The sequence below is a fragment of the Oncorhynchus mykiss genome, chromosome 9, assembly GCF_013265735.2.
Source record: "Oncorhynchus mykiss isolate Arlee chromosome 9, USDA_OmykA_1.1, whole genome shotgun sequence".
Lineage (NCBI taxonomy): Eukaryota > Metazoa > Chordata > Actinopteri > Salmoniformes > Salmonidae > Oncorhynchus > Oncorhynchus mykiss.
In genome coordinates this window covers 62,893,265-62,912,046 of record NC_048573.1, presented here as the reverse complement: position 1 = coordinate 62,912,046, position 18,782 = coordinate 62,893,265, and the positions used below count along the sequence as shown (strand labels likewise).

General features: G+C 39.2%; 1 protein-coding gene across 1 annotated transcript; it reads right to left on the bottom strand.

Annotated features, from left to right (window-relative positions):
• Window positions 1-7,627: 7,627 nt before the first annotated feature.
• LOC110532609 (cerebellin-4-like) lies at window positions 7,628-14,334 on the bottom strand. Its single transcript, XM_021616656.2, has 3 exons — window positions 13,710-14,334; window positions 11,867-11,983; window positions 7,628-10,986 (listed from the first exon to the last, which is right to left on the bottom strand). The coding sequence occupies exons 1-3, from the start codon at window positions 14,004-14,006 to the stop codon at window positions 10,789-10,791; spliced, it is 612 nt and encodes a 203-aa protein (XP_021472331.1). The 5' UTR covers window positions 14,007-14,334; the 3' UTR covers window positions 7,628-10,788.
• Window positions 14,335-18,782: the final 4,448 nt, after the last annotated feature.

The following is an 18,782-nucleotide window of genomic DNA, read 5'->3' as shown; positions in this document are numbered from 1 at the left end:
AGGTCATCTACAAGACCCTGCTAGGTAAAGTCCTGCCTTATCTCTGCTCGCTGGTCACCATAGCTGCACCCACCCGTAGCACGCGTTCCAGCAGGTATAGCTCACTTGTCACCCCCAAAGCAAATTCCTCCTTTGGCCCCCTCTCCTTCCAGTTCTCTGCTGCCAATGACTGGAACGAACTACAAAAATCACTGAAACTGGAAACACTTGTCTCCCTCACTAGCTTTAAGCACCGGCTGTCAGAGCAGCTCACAGATCACTGCACCTGTACATAACCCATCTATAAATAGCCCAAACAACTACCTCTTCCCCTACTGTATTTATTTATTTATTTTGCTCCTTTGCACCCCAGTATTTCTACTTTGCACACTCATCTACTGTCAAATCTACCATTCCAGTGTTTTAATTGCTATATTGTATTTACTTCGCCACTATGGCCTATTTATTGCCTTTACCTCCCTTATTCTCACCTCATTTGCTCACATTATTCTTCTACTGTATTATTGACTGTATGTTTGTTTTACTCCATGTGTAACTCTGTGTTGTTATATGTGTCGAACTGCTTTGCTTTATCTTGGCCATGTCGCAGTTGTAAATGAGAACTTGTTCTCAACTAGCTTACCTGGTTTTATAAAGGTGAAATAAAAATGTAAAAAATAAAAATAAGACAGGAGAAGTACTCCAGATATAACAGACTGACCCTAGCCCCCGACACATAAACTACTGCAGCATAAATACTTCAGGCTGAGGGACTCTCAGGGACTCTCCGCAACTATATTCAATCTGTGGGACACAATTGAGGCTATGATTAAGAAGTTGTAGCTCTTCTCTGTCTGCATTAACAAGGACAACACACAGGTCTTCCAGCATTGTATGATTTTTTTGTGTGCAAATGAACAAGCTTACGGACAATGTCAAATGTGATATAGCGAAGCACCTGAGTGAGTTGGGTGCGCAATTACGTTGGTACTTTCCCGAAAAGGATGATACAAACAACTGGATTCGTTATCCCTTTCATGCTCTGCCTCCAGTCCACTAATATCTGAGCAAGAGAGCCTCATCAAAATTGCAACAAGCGGATCTGTGAAAAATGAATTTAATCAGAAGCCACTGCCAGATTTCTGGTTTGGGCCGCGCTCAGAGTATCCTGCAAATTGCGCTGTTAATACCTATGTGAGAGTGGATTCTTGGCCCTCACTAGCATGAAAACTAAATACAGGCACAGACTGTGTGTGGAAAATGATTTAAGACTGAGACTCTCTCCAATACAACCCAACATTGCAGTTATGTGCATCCTTTCAAGCACACCCTTCTCATTAACCTGTGGTGAGTTATTCACAATTTCCGATGAACAAATAAGGTTTTATATGTAAGATGGTTAAATAAAGAGCAAAATGATTGATTAATATTATATTAATATTTGTGCCCTGGTCCTATAAGAGCTCTTTGTCACTTCCCACGAGCCGGGTTGTGACAAAAACACTCATTCTTATGTTTAATAAATGTATCGTATAGTGTGTGTGTGGGAGGCTTACAATTATGGTGCTAGAGGGGGTATGCAGCTGGAGGTTGAATGTTTGAAGGGCTACAGGACTATAAAAGCCACTGTTCTAGTTGAACTACTTAAAGCGTTGGGGGAAAAAACTCAAAATATTTAATAAAAATATCAAATTAAAGACTCATGTGCAGACTGAATTGACGAGAGAAGCAGAACATCTAACATCTCACAACAAAACATAGCCTATCTCTTATGTCATCACTAAGAACACTATAAACACGGTATTAAAGCCCAGTGCACACTACTACTCCAAATTCAGAGGAGGCTGGTGAGGGGAGGACGGCTCATAATAATGGAATGGAGTGAATGGAATGGTATCAAATACATGGAAACCAGGTGTTTCAGACCATTCCATTTATTCTGTTCCAGCACTTACTATGAGCCCGTCCTCCCAATTTAAAATGCCACCATCCACCAGTGACTCATATACAGACCAGTACCGTGACAACAGCTGTGTACCGTAGGTCTGTCAGTGTTGCCCTTCAGTGATCAGTAAAATGAGCAAAGAGAGCCTCGCTAGCCACGAGGGCCCTGGCACATTCTCAACTTGGTAAACACTGCTGGACTGTCGTTCAGATGGAGTTAATACAGAGGAATTAATCTAGTCTATGGTTCTTCTTTTCAGAGTTACAGCACAATGAAATGTCACTCGACCATTCTTATTCACTGCTGTCATCTTTCTTGTATATCGCCATATAAAGCTGGTCTAATCATATATAATGGATTAGGTAGAATATACAGTAGCATTTTATATGGATAGTCATATAACCCTTGCTTTATGGTTGTACCATCTTCACATGTTCATCCCTGCATGTTTATCCCTGAATTACATGCTCACCAATGTAGCCAAAGGATTATAATGAATAAACATTATTTAAAACACTATGGTATTATCATTTTGTGCTTTCTGTTCTTACAATTCAAATGAATAATGTGACACAGAGAAATTAAATCCTTCTCTCTTGATCTAGAGGCTTAACTTCTATCAAGCATAGAATTGTCATGCACCCACTGCACTGAAAACTACCGTCCCAATAAGAGTGATAAATAACGCTGAAATTAAATTGTGTCGGTGAGCAGTCATTAGATACTGTACATGAGATGAGCTTAAAAGACTGCAGTGCATGAAGGGGATGTTTATTACTACAGTAGCTGTGGGTCTCTGAAGAAAGGAAAACACAGTCAACTGTACACAACACATTAGGAAAAAATGATTCTGTCAAGAGGAGATTCTCATGTTCAGCACTATGCTAATGTGAACCTATAAATGAGAGCAAACGGTTCCAAAAGGGTTCTTCGGCTGTCCCCATAGGAGCACCTTTTTTGGTTCCAGGTACAACCCTTTTGGTTTCCATGTAGAACATCTGTGGAAAGGGTTCTATATGAACACAAAAAAGTTTTACCTGAAACTAAAAGATTTCTCCCTGGAACCAAAAAAGGTTATTCAATGGGTTCTCCTATGGGGACAGGCGAAGAACCCTTTTAGGTTCTAGATAGCACCTTTTTTCTAAGAGTGTAGAAACCTTATTAAATATGTCAAAATAAGATAAATTCAAAAATACAATGGTTAACAAACCAATGTGACAACATGAACACAACTAATGAATTACTTGGTACTGTGTGGATTCCTCTTGGATACCTTGCCTTATACAAGCTGTAGTTTAGATTCCTGTAATATTGGATTCAGGGTTCTAGTGCGTTAATCCCAGAAGAGTATGCCACCACTACATCGAGTCACTATTGTAAAAATGTCCATTCTTTAATGCTTTCCTTGTACCTATGTTTGTCCTGTGTAAATGCACGCTTTTCTTTGGGTGCTGAAATCTTTAGTTTTTGATCAAATGCATTTTACGTGATGTCTGTCAAACTGCTCCCTGTAATCCACTGTTTTCCAAAGTTAAAACTTCAAACTCGATACTTTTATAAATATATTTTTTTTATCGCTTACTGTGTGCCTGTGCTTGTCCTGATTGTTATAGAGTTGTCAGTTGGATTTGGAATTGATAAAATATAAAAGCATTCTAAGTGTCACCTGCATAAACAAAAAAATCTGCCATGCAATGACAAGCTGCTCATTCTCCATTAACAAACAACTGCCCCCTTGGCAGAGGTCCAGTAAAATGCTACTTTTATCAGAAACTACAGATTTCAGCACCCAAAGAAAAGCGTTCATGTACACAGGACAAACATAGGTATAAGGAAAGCATTAAAGAATGGACATTTCTACAAGTATCGACTGACAGCGACTCGATGTGGTCGGAGGTAAAGTCCACCCACACTCGTCACAACTCAACTTTAATGGTATGTACACTACCGGTCAAAAGTTTTAGAACACCTACTCATTCAAGGGTTTTTCTTTATTTTTTTGCTATTTTCTACATTGTATAATAATAGTGAAGACATAAAAACTATGAAATAACACATGGAATCATGTAATAACCAAAAAAGTGTGAAACAAATCAAAATATATTTTATATTTAAGATTCAAATAGCCACCCTTTGCCTTGATGACAGCTTTGCACACTCGCAAAGCACCTCCACACCATAACACCTCCTCATCCATGCATTACAGTGGGAAATACACATGCGGAGATCATCCGTTCACCCACACTGCGTCTCACAAAGACACGGCGGTTGAAAACAACTTGGTCTTTTACCAAATAGTGCTATCTTCCATATATCCCACCCCAGCTTGTCACAGCACAACTGATTGGCTCAAACGGTTTAAGAAGGAAAGAAATTCCACAAATTAACTTTCAACAAGGCACACCTGTTAATTTAAATGCATTACAGGTGACTGCCTCATGAAGCTGGTCGGGAGAATGCCAAGAATGTGCAAAGCCGTCATCAAGGCAAAGGGTGGCTATTTGAAGAACTTCAAATATAAAATATACTTTGATTTGTTTAACAATTTTTTGGTTACTACAAGATTCCATATGTGTTATTTCATTGTTTTGATGTATTCACTATTATTCTGCAATGTAGAAAATAGTTAAAGTAAAGAAAAACCCTTGAGTGAGTACGTGTTTTAAAACTTTGGACCGGTAGTGTATATTGTGGAGTTGAGTAAACTCAACCCAGGTAGGATGTCGATTAAGGCAGCCCCCCGCACATCTCTGATTCAGAGGGGTTGGGTTAAATATGGAAAACACATTTCAGTTGAATACGTTCAGTTGGACAACTGACTAGGTATCCCCCTTTCCCTTTCCTTTCCCTTATATCTGAACTTTAACATCCTCAAGAGCATTGATTGGATTTTCCAAATAGAATATGTCCCCTAATTCATTTCTTCTTTGCTTGTTTGTTAGAGTTATCTAAGATGTATTATTCAGTTAAGGGGTCACATGTCCCACCGGATGCAATCACAACACACTGCGTGTCCCACACCAAAGAAATCCCTCCTGCAGTATGTGTGTACATCTCATTCGATTATAGCCTAAATGTTGTGTTATAGGGCTTCAGTGGAGGAGTCATTTGGAAGGCCAAGTTGCATAGGCTGACAAATATCACAACAATATATCCCCCAGAATCTGAGGACTAGAGTTGAATCAGAGTTCTATCAGACCATGATAAATGAGCAATACCTTCCATATATTTTATAATACAAAAATGTTGTTCCACAAAAAGAGTGCCTTTTGCATCCCTTTGATATATAGAAAGTGTGGACCAATATTGAATTGTAGCCCCCAGAATCTGCGGATTGAGAAATTAATCAGAGTTGTATCAGACCTTGAGTAATACCTTCTATATCTATGATAATAAAAAAAATACTGAATGTTCCCACCCAATGATCAAAACACACCTCAAACACAACAGCAGACAGGTCTCAGGTCAGAGGGCTGGTCATCGGGTTGTGTCAGATGTATGGGTCATTTCTGAAGATTATTATTTATTTAATGTATTTAGTTATTCATTCATTTACGTCTGTCCCTCATTTGAAGGTCAACCCCAACACTGAACTCTCATTTTAATACGGTGAAACTATTCCTTTTTCATTTTTTGAACATCTAATAGTCAGCTGGTGAGCTGGTTCTAATCTTTTTGGCAAGTTCCTGGAGTTTTGTGTTGAAAAACTGAGTGGGTCGAGCATAACCAGGGCCTGACCTTGCCATTCTGCCGCCATAGGCGAGAACCCCCCCCCCCCCCCCCCCCCCCCCCCCCCCCCCCCTCCTCCAAAACTAGAATAGTCCCAGTAAACAAAATTACATAAAAAATACGTAGAAGTTGGGTTCAATTTAGGTTCTGAATTAAAGGTGAAAAGGTATTTTCCGTATGTTTAAAATACATATTTTCCAGGACATTGAAAAGGCATCTTTTCCAGACATTGAAAAATACATATTTTCCAGGACATTGAAAAGGCATCTTTTCCAGACATTGAAAAATACGTCTTTTCCAGACACTGAAATCAGGTAAATTTTCGGTTCTGAATGAAAGCTGAAAATACTTATTTTCCTGATGCTGAAAATATGTATTTTACAGATGTTGAAAATTTGTATTTTCCAGATGTTGAAATCAGGGAACTTTTTGGTTTTGAATGAAAGTTGAAAATAAGTATTTTATAGACATCTATGTTTGGGCCAAATCAAGGCTGGTCCAGACCGGACAAAATCTGAACCAAACATAGACGTCTATGATTGGTTCGGATTTGGTCCGGACTGAACCAAAAACCAATGTCCGTGGATGTGGAAATCAAGACCGGTCCGGAACTGCAACAAAAAAAAGATGTCCAAAAGGCGTTGGCGTCGGTCCATGCTTACTGAGGTGTAGCCTACAATGTTGCCTGAAATTTAATTTTATGAATGCCCATCTATGTGGTAAGCCTACTGTTTGTAAAACACCCCAAAAAATGACATCCAGACAGGACCAAAAAAGACGTCCAAAAGATGTTGGCTCGTGCTTACTGGGGTGTAGCCTACCATGTCAGACAGCAATAGAATTGTATGATTCCCGATCCACTCGGAAGGCCAACTGTTTATAAAACAGGCTATTGCACTGGCTTTATTAGTCTTGATTCATGTGACTAATCAATTTGGCTATTTAAGCTCTGAATATTAGTTACCTGAGCTGACAAGGTAGAAATCTGTTGTTGTGCCTCTGAACAAGGCAGTTAACCCACTATCCCCCAGTAGGCTGTCATTGTAAATAAGAATTTGCTCGGAACTGACTTACCTAGTTAAATGAAGGTTGAATAAATAAATGTGATGCTATCACAAGCCTATTTGCAGTGTTTACACAAGTATTTCATTTTATCGCTGTGATCAGCTTGTCAAAATTGTACGGATACAAACTTGAAACCACTGATCATGACAATGGGGTGAAACACCTGGAAAGCAGTTGTGATTGTCCATTTGATTATCTGATTGAGTGCCATTTAGGTTAGGCTATTTGATGGGAGAAACCTGCACGATGTAAAAAGTGTCCGTCTCATTACATAGTCATACATTTTATCTACAGCCAGTAGCCAGTAGGCTAGAGAAAAGGTCACATACTCTTTCTACCATGTCCTATATCTGCTACATTATTTATGTAAGATCATTGTTTTGCGCTGCAGAGATGCATCTCTCCAATAGCACCCTGGAGAGGCGCGCCAGGAATGGACAAGCAAAAACATTGGGCGCCCCTGCATTATCAAAGGGCGGCATCAGCGCTCACCTAAAAAGCCCATATGCCGCTGGTTGAGAGAAATGGTAATTTTGTTGTTGTTGGAGGTGCGTCTTGGTCAGTTTAGCTCAGAATATGCCGCCCTCGTCAATCTGCCGCCATAGGCGGCTGCCTAATCCTGTCTAATGAGCGGGCCAGCAGTGAGCATAACACTGTTACCATAGACAGACAGGGTAGAATGTTTTTTACAATTTCATTATTTTTTTTGTGAAGCTTGCATTCAATTGCCACTCCCTGCTGTACACAACAAGTTTTATTTCATCAACCCTGTCGTCAACCCTGTTACAGTCAATCCTGTTAAAATCAACCCTGTTACATTATTTGGCACTTAATAGGACTTACTATAGTACTTCTTTTATTTAACCTCTTGAGATGGGAAACTTATTTTTAAAAGTTGAACATGTGCTCTTTATGACAGAATGTTAAAATTAGGTGAAATCAAAAGGTTTTCTTGACCAAGTTACACTTCTCAAAAGGCACCAAATTGGTGGAACGACCCTGCTAATCAAAGCCCAAGACAGGAAACAGTACCTCAAGAGCAAAGTCTCTCTCCATTCTACAATAGAGATGAATATAAAACTTCTCACTTCATAATCAACAAGCACCTTGCCAAATTCCAAATAGTTGGCATTGTGCAGTGATTAATTATTTGATCATAAACCCATCTCTCTGAGAGAATAGCTGGTTCTGAATGTACATAATTTAGTCATAGTATTACACCAATTCAAATCAAGATAGTTGTAAGACAGACAGAATGGATTCAGACCCACACTCTAAAACACAGAGAACATGAACGTGGCCCAAATATGGTTATGAAGTTATGTTGCTGATAAATCTAATTATTTTCTTCTGACATTATTGTATACCAATAAAGACCACAATTCAACACATATTTAATTTGAAAGTAATACAATATGCCTGCATGATAAGGCTCTTGGAAATCTCAACAATAATCCATCCATGTTTTTTAACACATATCTGTACCAATGGTTTGTTACATTGATTACATAGCTTCATGTGGTATGTTGAATTCTTCTTGTATCCATAAACAAAATCTATTCGGGGTTGTTCATACAACCACAGTGCATCTACCATCGGGAAATGGAAGATCTTTGTTGAAAAAAAAGCATCATATTGGATTGATGCATGCCTAATAACCAGGCTGTTATTATAGAATATCATTTATTTTGCTAGTTTGGGTTTCGTGCCCATCTGTTGACATAAGTATAAATTGTTAGGGTAAATTGTCTCTCAATCAAGTGAAGGGGAGTTAGATTCTCAATTGTAAGGGATAGATCATATATTGCAAATCAAGAATACTTTCAATTAAAATCAGTCATACTTCATTTGAATCACTCAATACTTATCACATTATAGAACCCACAACAGACAATTGTAAACATATATATATATATATATATCATTCTGTGCATTCATTAATTTGAAATACAATACTGAGTTGTATTCTTCTCCAGCGTCCATAATGAGGCCAAGTTAAAGTATTCAGTCCATTATAACATTTTTATTTCACAAATGAGATGTCGCATATCTGGTTAATGTAATACACTTTTACTGTATAGCTACCCTCCAAGGGGTGGTTTCTTGGTGGGAGTTGGAGACATCATTCATGTCTTGAAAGAAAGGAATCCAGTAGTAAAGCATGTTAATTTGAGAGCTGTGCCTAAAACGATCGCACAGTAGGCCTACAGTATACGCACCAACATTAAAGTGGCTTGAGTTGCCAGCCGATGAATTCTGAAATAGGCAAACCATTCATTTCTCTAATGACACACTTTTGAGATCCACAGAGGCATAACATTCAACGACGAAACATATATTCTCACAACCATGATAGTTACAGTATATGCACAGAAAGCAATTGTCAACTCAGGAATATGTTATGAGAAAATCAAACCATTCAGAGTTTAGATAATATAAATCAATAAATAGTGTAGTGCCATTATATTTACTCAGGAAAGGTTTTTGTTGACCATACAATTACATAAGTTGAAGAGTGAACACAACAGCTACTCTATCAATGCAAGATGGCCAACAGGACACTTTCCCCACGTGTATTTCAGGGGGAAAGGTTAGAGAAGGTGGGTGAGATTAAGTTTGTGTGGAAAATGTCTAGTCTTATGGAACTATCTACATTATTCACATTTCACACACCCTTTCTTTACATTTCATCTGTTGATAGATTGGATCGAATAATTATCTTTCAAATCTCCCAATTATTTATCTCCCAATCGTTTAAAAAAATGAATATTGCAAAAATGCACTGTAAACAAATGGTAAGAAGGAATTTCACATGGGTTGCAGATGCTACAGGCTATGTGGCAGCCATTGACGACATAGCAAATTGAAATTATTGGCTGTAAATGCCAAATCGGTTCATTCAAATAAGCATTTAAATCAAACAAACTATTATGAATAAACCAATGCGTAAATATTAAATGAATAAAGAAATGATTGTGCATAAAATCAAATGTTAACATACAGTATACAATTGTGATCTCTTCAACAAAGTATCACATATGCCTCCACTGAGGCTAACCAACACATGACAGGGAGGTCAATGGTGACGTCAAAAGGCCAGACCTACTGCAGTGTCCAAATCTTGAGCATGAACTTGAGCCTCCACTACTTCTCAGTTCAATGACAATATTGCATCTACAACATCTGTTTAGACATAAAGTTGTTTAATAGCCAGATCTCTTCTTGTTATGAAAATGGCCAGACAAAATAAACTTGTGCTGTGGATCTTTGCAATGACCTGCTTCTCTGACGCAGTCCTATGCAATCACAAACGTTTTGTTTCATCAGACTGGTGTACTCAAACATTTTCTAACTTTCTGGTTATGTCTACTTTCCCAGAGCGTTTTATCCTTGACTGTTCAATTTATCTGATTAAAATCTACCTGGTCTTATTTAAAGGTGCATTCAATTATTAATTCAACACCTGCATTGTCAGACTCATATCACAAGTTAATCCTGGTGTTAGAATGACACCCTCCAAATGAAGACAAGTGTGACAGTAGTTATCACTTCTACAGAGAGCGTGTGTGACTGTGCACGCAAGAAGGGGGTCATTTTATAGTTGGAAGATAGACTTTGCTCTGAATTCGGCATTGTAATATCACACATGCCACACTTGCCAAGAAAAACAAATCCATTTCCCCTATAGGAAAGACATCATAAAAAGAGGCATGGTGACTTAGAAAGGCCTGTCATGTAAACTTTTTAAAAGCTGCTAAACATATTCTGGGACTGTTAAGTTTGTGAGGGAAGAATTGTTGTGAAGTGTTGATCCTCTGTTGAAGTTGTCAAGTAACATGAGCATAGCAATGAGCTGTACTATGGCATTTTCTGGAGCAGTATTGCATTTGTAGAGGGATTCCCATTAACTCTTTCCAATGTCGCTTTTCTTCTCTCTGTAGCAATCCTTGACCACGGAACATAATATCATTCATCCTTTAGCTAGATCCAACTGATGTAGAAATGTTTTAATTATACAGTAACAACACGTTGTTGATAAAGTCATTTGAATTGTGAGGTTTTCTATCTTTTTACAGAGAGAAAACAAGGAAACCAGAGAACGTAGAGTATTGCCATCCGCCAACTAGATTCCCCTTTTCCAGTTTAAGGTAGACCTTGTCCTCTTTATCCAAAAAGAGCAGAACTCCATTGGTGGCTGCCTCTCGAGTTACGTCTTTGTCACCCGCAAAAGCTGAGATGACAGGTTTCCCATTCAACATTAAGTTCACCTAGATGACCCAAAGAGACAGCAATGAGAAAAAATAAAAGAGACAGGGGAGAAATACAGCTAATGTTCCTACAGTTAATGTCCCCATGATATTACTGCATGCCCATAGTCAAACATTGTAATCATCCACAGCTACCTACTGTAGCTATTTGCTATTCACTTCTGATCTTGGTTCAAATATGAACAGTATGCAGAAGCCCTCCCCTTGACAATGTACTTTGAAAAAACAACATCATTTTTAGCTTAGTTTTGTCACTCTCTTAAATAGACAGAATAATAAGATGGTTTGTTTAATAAACTAATGTAGTCTCCTCCCACTTTTCACACCGTTAGAGAGCTCAGAATTCACCAGGATTTGGAAATTCGCAATGAAACTACTGGAAAATGAGGCTACAATTGTGCAAACATACATAACCAAATTAGAAGATTAGCCATGCAGTGGCTGTGATTTCCCATGAATGTTTTATAGCGGGCGGCAGGGTAGCCTAGAGTGTTGGACTAGTAACCGGAAGGTTGCAAGTTCAAACCCCCGAGCTGACGAGGTACAAATCTGTCGTTCTGCCCCTGAACAGGCAGTTAACCCACTGTTCCTAGGCCGTCATTGAAAATAAGAATGTGTTCTTAAACTGACTTGCCTAGTTAAAAAAAGAGTATATTAAGTTGTCAGAGATTTGTTTCAGCTTCCTCTCATAACCTGCAGTGCACCATTCTGTCAATGCAAATCCGATATGTCCAAATACACTGTTAATAACTCCATTACAAGGCCCTTTCAAAGAATGTAGCCATAGCAAATGTATATCAAATTATGTCTCTGGGGAATCACATTATATCATAACTGGAGCTAAATTGCTGAATCAATTAGGCCAAAACAAATTGCTTACCTGTATAGTCTGGCTCTGGTACACTTTTATAACGTGAAAATTAAAACTGTAGATCCCTTTTCTGGGTGACAAAAACACTGACTCCAATGTGAAATAGTTGCCTATATTCACAAGAACCTAGAGAAAGAAGAATAAGGCATTTTAGAAGGTGAATAAATATTATCCTCAATGGTTCAACTAACTATTCAAATAATTATGGCTCAACCACCAGCTGTTCATCTGGTGACACTCAAATTAGGGTGACAAGACTGTAGTGTTAAATCTGATATTTCAGCAGTCGTAGACCCCTCAACTCCTTAGAGAAAAAATTTACTGACAGTTTTAATCTTGTGATGTGACATTCCATGCAGCCTGTGACTCAACCTACAAGACACAAAGAGATTTGCGAGTGTGACTTCAATCAAGCACATCGCCACAAACCTCTAGGACCAACTGCCAGATATAGGGTTAATGATTCTTTAACAACAGCGATGACTAAAAACCCCAGCTGTAATCTTGCCCAATAGGCTTCCAATTAGGCAGATTCAGCCAATGATTTATGTGAAGTCTTGGCTATGTTGAGGTGATTTATGTAAGGCTTTGGCAATGAAGAGGTGATGTATGTAAGGTCCTTCTAGTTGAGGTGCCACCAGGAGTTGTACTATCACAGTGATTTTAGGATAAAATATTTTGCCTGTGAGGTGGTTGTGCCCCCCAACCAAATCTTGCTTAGGGCCCCCAAAATGCTAGAAATGGCCCTGGTACCACCCAATAAAATTGATGAAGCCAAACCAAGCATCTCAATCATGTGTGTGTGTGTGTATGTGTGTGTGGACGTGTTTAACTATTCTTGTGGGGACCAGAAGTCCCCACAAGAATAATAAGCAAACAAACATTTTACCAACTGGGGACATTTTGTTGGTCCCCACAAGGTCAAAGGATATTTCTAGGGGGTTTAGGGTTAAGGTTAGAATTAGTGTAAGGTTAGAATTTGTGTTAGGTTTAGAATTAGGTTTAGGGTTAGGAGCTAGGGTTAGTTTTAGGTTAGGTTAAGGTTAGGTTTTTGGGTTAAGGTCAGGTTTAGGGTTAGGGGTTATGGAAAATAGTATTTTCAATGGGACTGAATTGTGTGTCCCCACAATGTTAGCTGTACAAGACTGTGTGTGTGTGTGTGTGTGTGTGTGTGTGTGTGTGTGTGTGTGTGTGTGTGTGTGTGTGTGTGTGTGTGTGTGTGTGTGTGTGTGTGTGTGTGTGTGTCTGTCTGTCTTTCGAGGGGGTTGGATCAAAAGCAAAAATCTATTGCACAAGGACTGGGAAATGTTCTTGGTTGCCTCTGAGAACAGTATTGATGTATATACTGACTCGGTGACTGAGTTCATCAGGAAGTGCATAAATTAAATCAAAATCAAATTTAATTTGTCACATACACATTGTCACATACACGTGTGTAAAGAATGAAGGGTAAATTCAGGTGCATGTGTGATTGTGACAGGTTCTGCCTGCTGGTCATTTATAGCCCTTTATTGTGTTTGATCACATGTGAGCTATACCCATTATTGTTGATCAATCATTAAAATTAAAATAAACCAATCAGTCAATCAATAATGAACTATTATTGATACATGTAGGTTGCTCTCTAAACCAACTGTTAGACCCCTCCAAATATTTTTGTTTTGTTTTATTATTTCAATTTAGTTTTGCTGGGGGAAAAACCTGCCACTAAATCCTCAATTACCTATGTCGCCTAAAACGTGGATTCTACACAGCATTGCAGCGCAGTTTTATCACGGCAACTTTGATGTTATAAAGTTGAAGTAAAATTAAACATTATCTACTACCTCAAAAACATACAAAACCGTCTTACTTGGTCGAAGTATATGATTCTTGTTTTATTGCTCATCTCCGACGGTTCGTGATTGTTGCTCCGGACCGCAGAAAAAGCGATTTTGGAGTTTGCAGCACGTACCGAAATACCAAGAGGAGAGGACGAGCCCTTCCAATCCGTAGTCGGATTAGAGTCGCAAACCACAAGACATTTGCCCTCCAGGACTACAGGCTCCGTGTCATTCTGAGCTCCCACAAACTCAGAGATCAACGCCAAACTGAACATAAGAACAAGAGAGTTTACCATCACCTTGTACAACAACCGTAACAGCCCCATTTTTAAAAAAAAGACTCCGTATGAAGTTCCGAGTCCTCCTCTCTGGTCCCCCAGTCGCACACGTTTCTGACGAGTCAAAATTCTTATTGGATCCAGCCGTATGCTATATTGGTGAAAGACATATTTTTAACAACATCCAGATCTTCAAATGTTGACAATTGATTGAAATTAAGATCCAGTTTATTTTCTCTTTGTCTCATTTTCTTTTACATGATGTTTGTGACTAAAATAATCATCCGAAATAGGTGGCTTGCATGAGGGCTTCAATCTGAGGAGAAGAAGCGCAATGACTGGTTGATGCTCTGCGACTCCAAATTACGCGGTGTGACTGCTAGTCCCCGTGGTGATATGCCTACGCACGGTCAAGACGCATTCATTTACCAACGTATGTATGCAAATATTTTTCACACAGTTAGTTTTTCTTCTATTATGCATCTTTATCGCCAGGTTTTTATCTTGACATATTCCTCACATCAGTATTTCTGTAGCCTATACCTGACCTCGTTCAAGAAAGTTACAACAATGAGATTGGATACATAGTGGATGCAAGCCAAGGTATGGACTAGACTGGTAATCAATTCGATCTTTGGTCAGAAACATAATTGTTTGGAGGTCAAACAAAGCTTTTTGTTTAGAACAGTGGATATTTGGTATTTATTAACCACAAACTTATAATAAGCGGTCTTTAAACAATTAACCCAATAATAAATATTATTAAAAAAAGAGTCCCTTAATGACACCAAACTAACCTGAATGGATCCATTAAATGGTATGGAATCCACTTAATGGAATTACAAAGTTTTACACACACTTCTGCATGTAGACTGGTAGCACCCTCTGTTCAGCTATTACATGTCATGACAGGAGTGGCAAGGAGTGGAATGTTAGCTAAAAAGACTGTCAAGAGTATGATGCTCTGTTGTATTATACAAAGCTGTTATACAAAGCAAATCTGTTCCACGTTGGTTCAACATTGTTTTATTGAAAGGACATGGAAACAACGTTGATTCAACCAGTGTGTGCTCAGTGGCTGGTGTGTGAAGAGAGGCCTCTATAAAATTGCTCAGCTTTTTACTTTGGAACAGAGCACAAATTGAATTAATATTCCAACCGCAGCCCCCCAGCAATTAATTCATTTTAAAACAAATGCAATCTATAGAGAGGGGAACAAAACTGTTTTGTCATTGGAATTACAGACTCTGGGGCTTTATTAAAAATAGAAATCTCGCTGGCAATTATTGCCTATTCAAAATAAATGATAGGATATAGAGATTTTAAACAATGACAATGCTGCTTAGACCCATTATAGGCCGACATACCACACTGTAAACTGACTTGCCACATAGTGCATACTGTACATTAGTCACTGTAACAATGGTCCTAACAACATCTGGTTAATGGTAACCACTGAATTTAGAGTAAAACTATTGGGTCAAAGAACCATCAGTTATGACATAATATTGACTGCATTCACCTCAGACAGTTGTATGATCAGTGGGAGGGAGACATGTAAGCCATTGGAGATTGTTCAAACTTGGGCCATCACAACATGGTCAGCATTGGACACTTCAAGAGGCTAACAATCTAGGGATAAAAATACTTATTGGTCATAGAGGCACTGTGAATGGTTGTGGGGTTTTCTCTTGTGATTGTCTGTCTGTACAAGGTACTTCCTGACATTGCAATACCCTGAACTGTCTGAGGTAAAGAAATAGGCTAGCGGCAGGTAGGCTAGTGGCAGGTAGCCTAGCGGTTAGAGAGGTGAGCCAGCAGTCAGAGGCATCACCCCAAAACCAGTGTGTGTGTGTGTGTGTGTGTGTGTGTGTGTGTGTGTGTGTGTGTGTGTGTGTGTGTGTGTGTGTGTGTCTTTCGGAGGGGTTGGATCAAAAGCAAAAATCTAATTGCACAAGGACTGGGAAATGTTCTTGGTTGCCTCTGAGAATAGTATTGATGTATAGACTGACTCGGTGACTGAGTTCATCAGGAAGTGCATAAATCAAATCAAAATAAAATTTTATTTGTGACACACACATGTTTAGCAGATTTTATTGCAGGTGTAACGAAATGGTTGTGTTTCTAACTCCAACAGTGCAGTAATATCTAACATTTCACAACAACACACACAATACATACAATCAAAAAGTAAAACATTGGAGTTAAGGAATATATAAATATTAAGATGAGCAATGTCAGAGAGGCATAGACTAAAATACAGTAGAATAAAATATAGTATATATAGTTGAATTCGGAAGTTTACATACAGCTTAGCCAAATACATTTAAACTCAGGGAACACCCACACCCAATGGGGAACACCCATTTGCCACCAAGCTTTAACTTCCTGACTGATGTCTTGAGATGTTGCTTCAATATATCCACATGACTTTCCGTCCTGATGATGCCATCTATATTGTAAAGTGCACCAATCCCTCCTGCAGAAAAGCATCGCCACAACATGATGCTGCCACCCCGTGCTTCACGGTTGAGATGGTGTTCTTTAGGTTGCAAGTCTCCCCATTTTTCCTCCAAACACAACGATGGTCATTATGGTCAAACAGTTCTATTTTTGTTTCATCAGACCAGAGGACATTTCTACAAAAAGTATGATCTTTGTCCCAATGTGCAGTTGCAAACTGCAGTCTGGCTTTTTTTATGGGGGGTTTGGAGCAGTGTTTTTTTCCCTTGCTGAGCGGCCTTTCAGGTAATGTCGATATAGGACTCGTTTTACTGTGGATATAGATACTTTGGTACCTGTTTCCTCCAGCATCTACACAAGGTCCTTTGCTGTTGTTTTGGGATTGATTTGCACTTTTCGCACCAAAGTACAAATTCATCTCTAGGAGACAGAACGCGTCTCCTTCCTGAGCGATACGACGGCTGCGTGGTCCCATGGTGTTTATACTTGTGTACTATTGTTTGTACAGATGAACATGGTACCTTCAGGCGTTTAGAAATTGCTCCCAAGGATGAACCAGACTTGTGGTCTAAAAAAACATTTTTTTTTGCTGAGGTCTTGGCTGATTTCTTTTGATTTTCCCATGATGTCAAGCAAAGAGGCACTGAGTTTGAAGGGAGGCCTTGAAATACATCCACAAGTACACCTCCAATTGACTCAAATTTCTGTCAAATAGCCTATCAGAAGCTTCTAAAGCCATGACATCATTTTCTGGAATTTTACAAGCTGTTTAAAGGCACAGTCAACTTAGTGAATGTAAACTTCTGACTCACTGGAATTGTGATACAGTGCATTAATAAGTTAAATAATCTGTCTGTAAACAATTGTTGGAAAATGTACTTGTGTCATGCACAAAATAGATGTCCTAATCGACTTGCCAAAACTATAGTTTGTTAACAAGTAATTTTTGGAGTTGTTAAAAAAACGAGTTTTAATGACTCCAACCTAAGTGTATGTAAACTTCCGACTTCAACTGGGTATGAGATGATTAAAGCAATAATATGCAAACATTATTAAAGCGGCCAGTGATTTCAAGTCTACAGTATGCATATGGGGCAGCAGCCTCTAAGGTGCAGGGTTACGTAACCGGGTGGAAGTCGCCTAGTGAGGGCTATTTAACAATCTGATGGTCTTGAGATAGAAGCTGTTTTTCAGTCTCTTGGACCCAGCTGTCATGCACCTGTAGTGACCTTGCCTTCTGGATGATAGCAGGGTGAACAGGCAGTGTCTCGGGTCGTTGTTGTACTTGATGATCAGCAAAGTGGAGGTGTTGTTTCCTACCTTCACCACCTGGGGGTGGCCCGTCTGTACCCAGTTGCACGGGTCAATGATGCGTATGTTGTTCCCACTGTGACGATTAGAACTTATTAAAACCAAAAGCTTTGGATAGATGGCAGCATTCACACAAAACTGAAAGCACGAGCCCACCGCATTTAACCATGACAAGTGACTGGGAACATGGACGTGTACAAACAGACCAGCTATGCCCCAGACCAGCTATGTAAGGCAATCAAAGAGGCAAATACAACAGTACAGGGACAAAGTGGAATCGCAATTTAACGGCTCAGACACGAGACACTCCGTGGCCGACATGAGTAAGACATTTAGCATGTTAACTCTCGCTAGGTTGCCGGTCCAGACAGCAACACAAGCTGCGTCCTCGGCACAATACGGACATATTCAGTCTCTCCCTATCCCAGTCTGTTGTCCCCACTTGCTTGAAAATGTCCACCATTATTCCTTCACCCAAGAAAGCAAAGGTGGTTGAACTAAATTACTATCGCCACATGGCACTTACTTCTGTCATCATGAAGTGCTTTGAGAGGCTAGTTAATATCTCTTAACTTCTTGGATATAGGGGGCGCTATTTTAATTTTTGGATGAAAAACGTTCCTGTTTTAAACAAGATATTTTGTAATGAAAAGATGCTCGACTATGCATATAATTGACAGCTTTGGAAAGAAAACACTCTGACGTTTCCAAAACTGCAAAGATATTGTCTGTGAGTGCCACAGAACTGATGTTACAGAAAAAACCCAGATAAAAATCCAATCAGGAAGTGCCGGATTTTTTGAAACCGCCTCATGGCAATGACTCCTTATATGGCTGTGAAGGAGCTAGGAGTCAGCTTACGTTTTCCACGTTTTCCCCAAGGTGTCTGCATTGTGACGTTTTTGTAGGCATATCATTGGAAGATTGACAATAAGAGACTACATCTACCAGGTGGTCGCTTGGAGTCCTCTGTCGCAATTATTGCGTAATCTCCAGCTGCAGTATTTTTCCGTTTTCTTCTGATGAGAAGGCAACTGCCACCACTGATAG

Bases quoted from the DNA above. Each gene is read 5' to 3' on its own strand.
- LOC110532609 (XM_021616656.2), bottom strand. From the start codon at position 14,006: ATGGGGCTGTTACGGTTGTTGTACAAGGTGATGGTAAACTCTCTTGTT. The intron at 11,984-13,709 runs GTAAGACGGTTT...TTCTTTCTCTAG, and splicing joins GAATCATATACTTCGACCAA to GTTCTTGTGAATATAGGCAA. The intron at 10,987-11,866 runs GTAAGCAATTTG...TGGGTCATCTAG, and splicing joins ACCAGAGCCAGACTATACAG to GTGAACTTAATGTTGAATGG.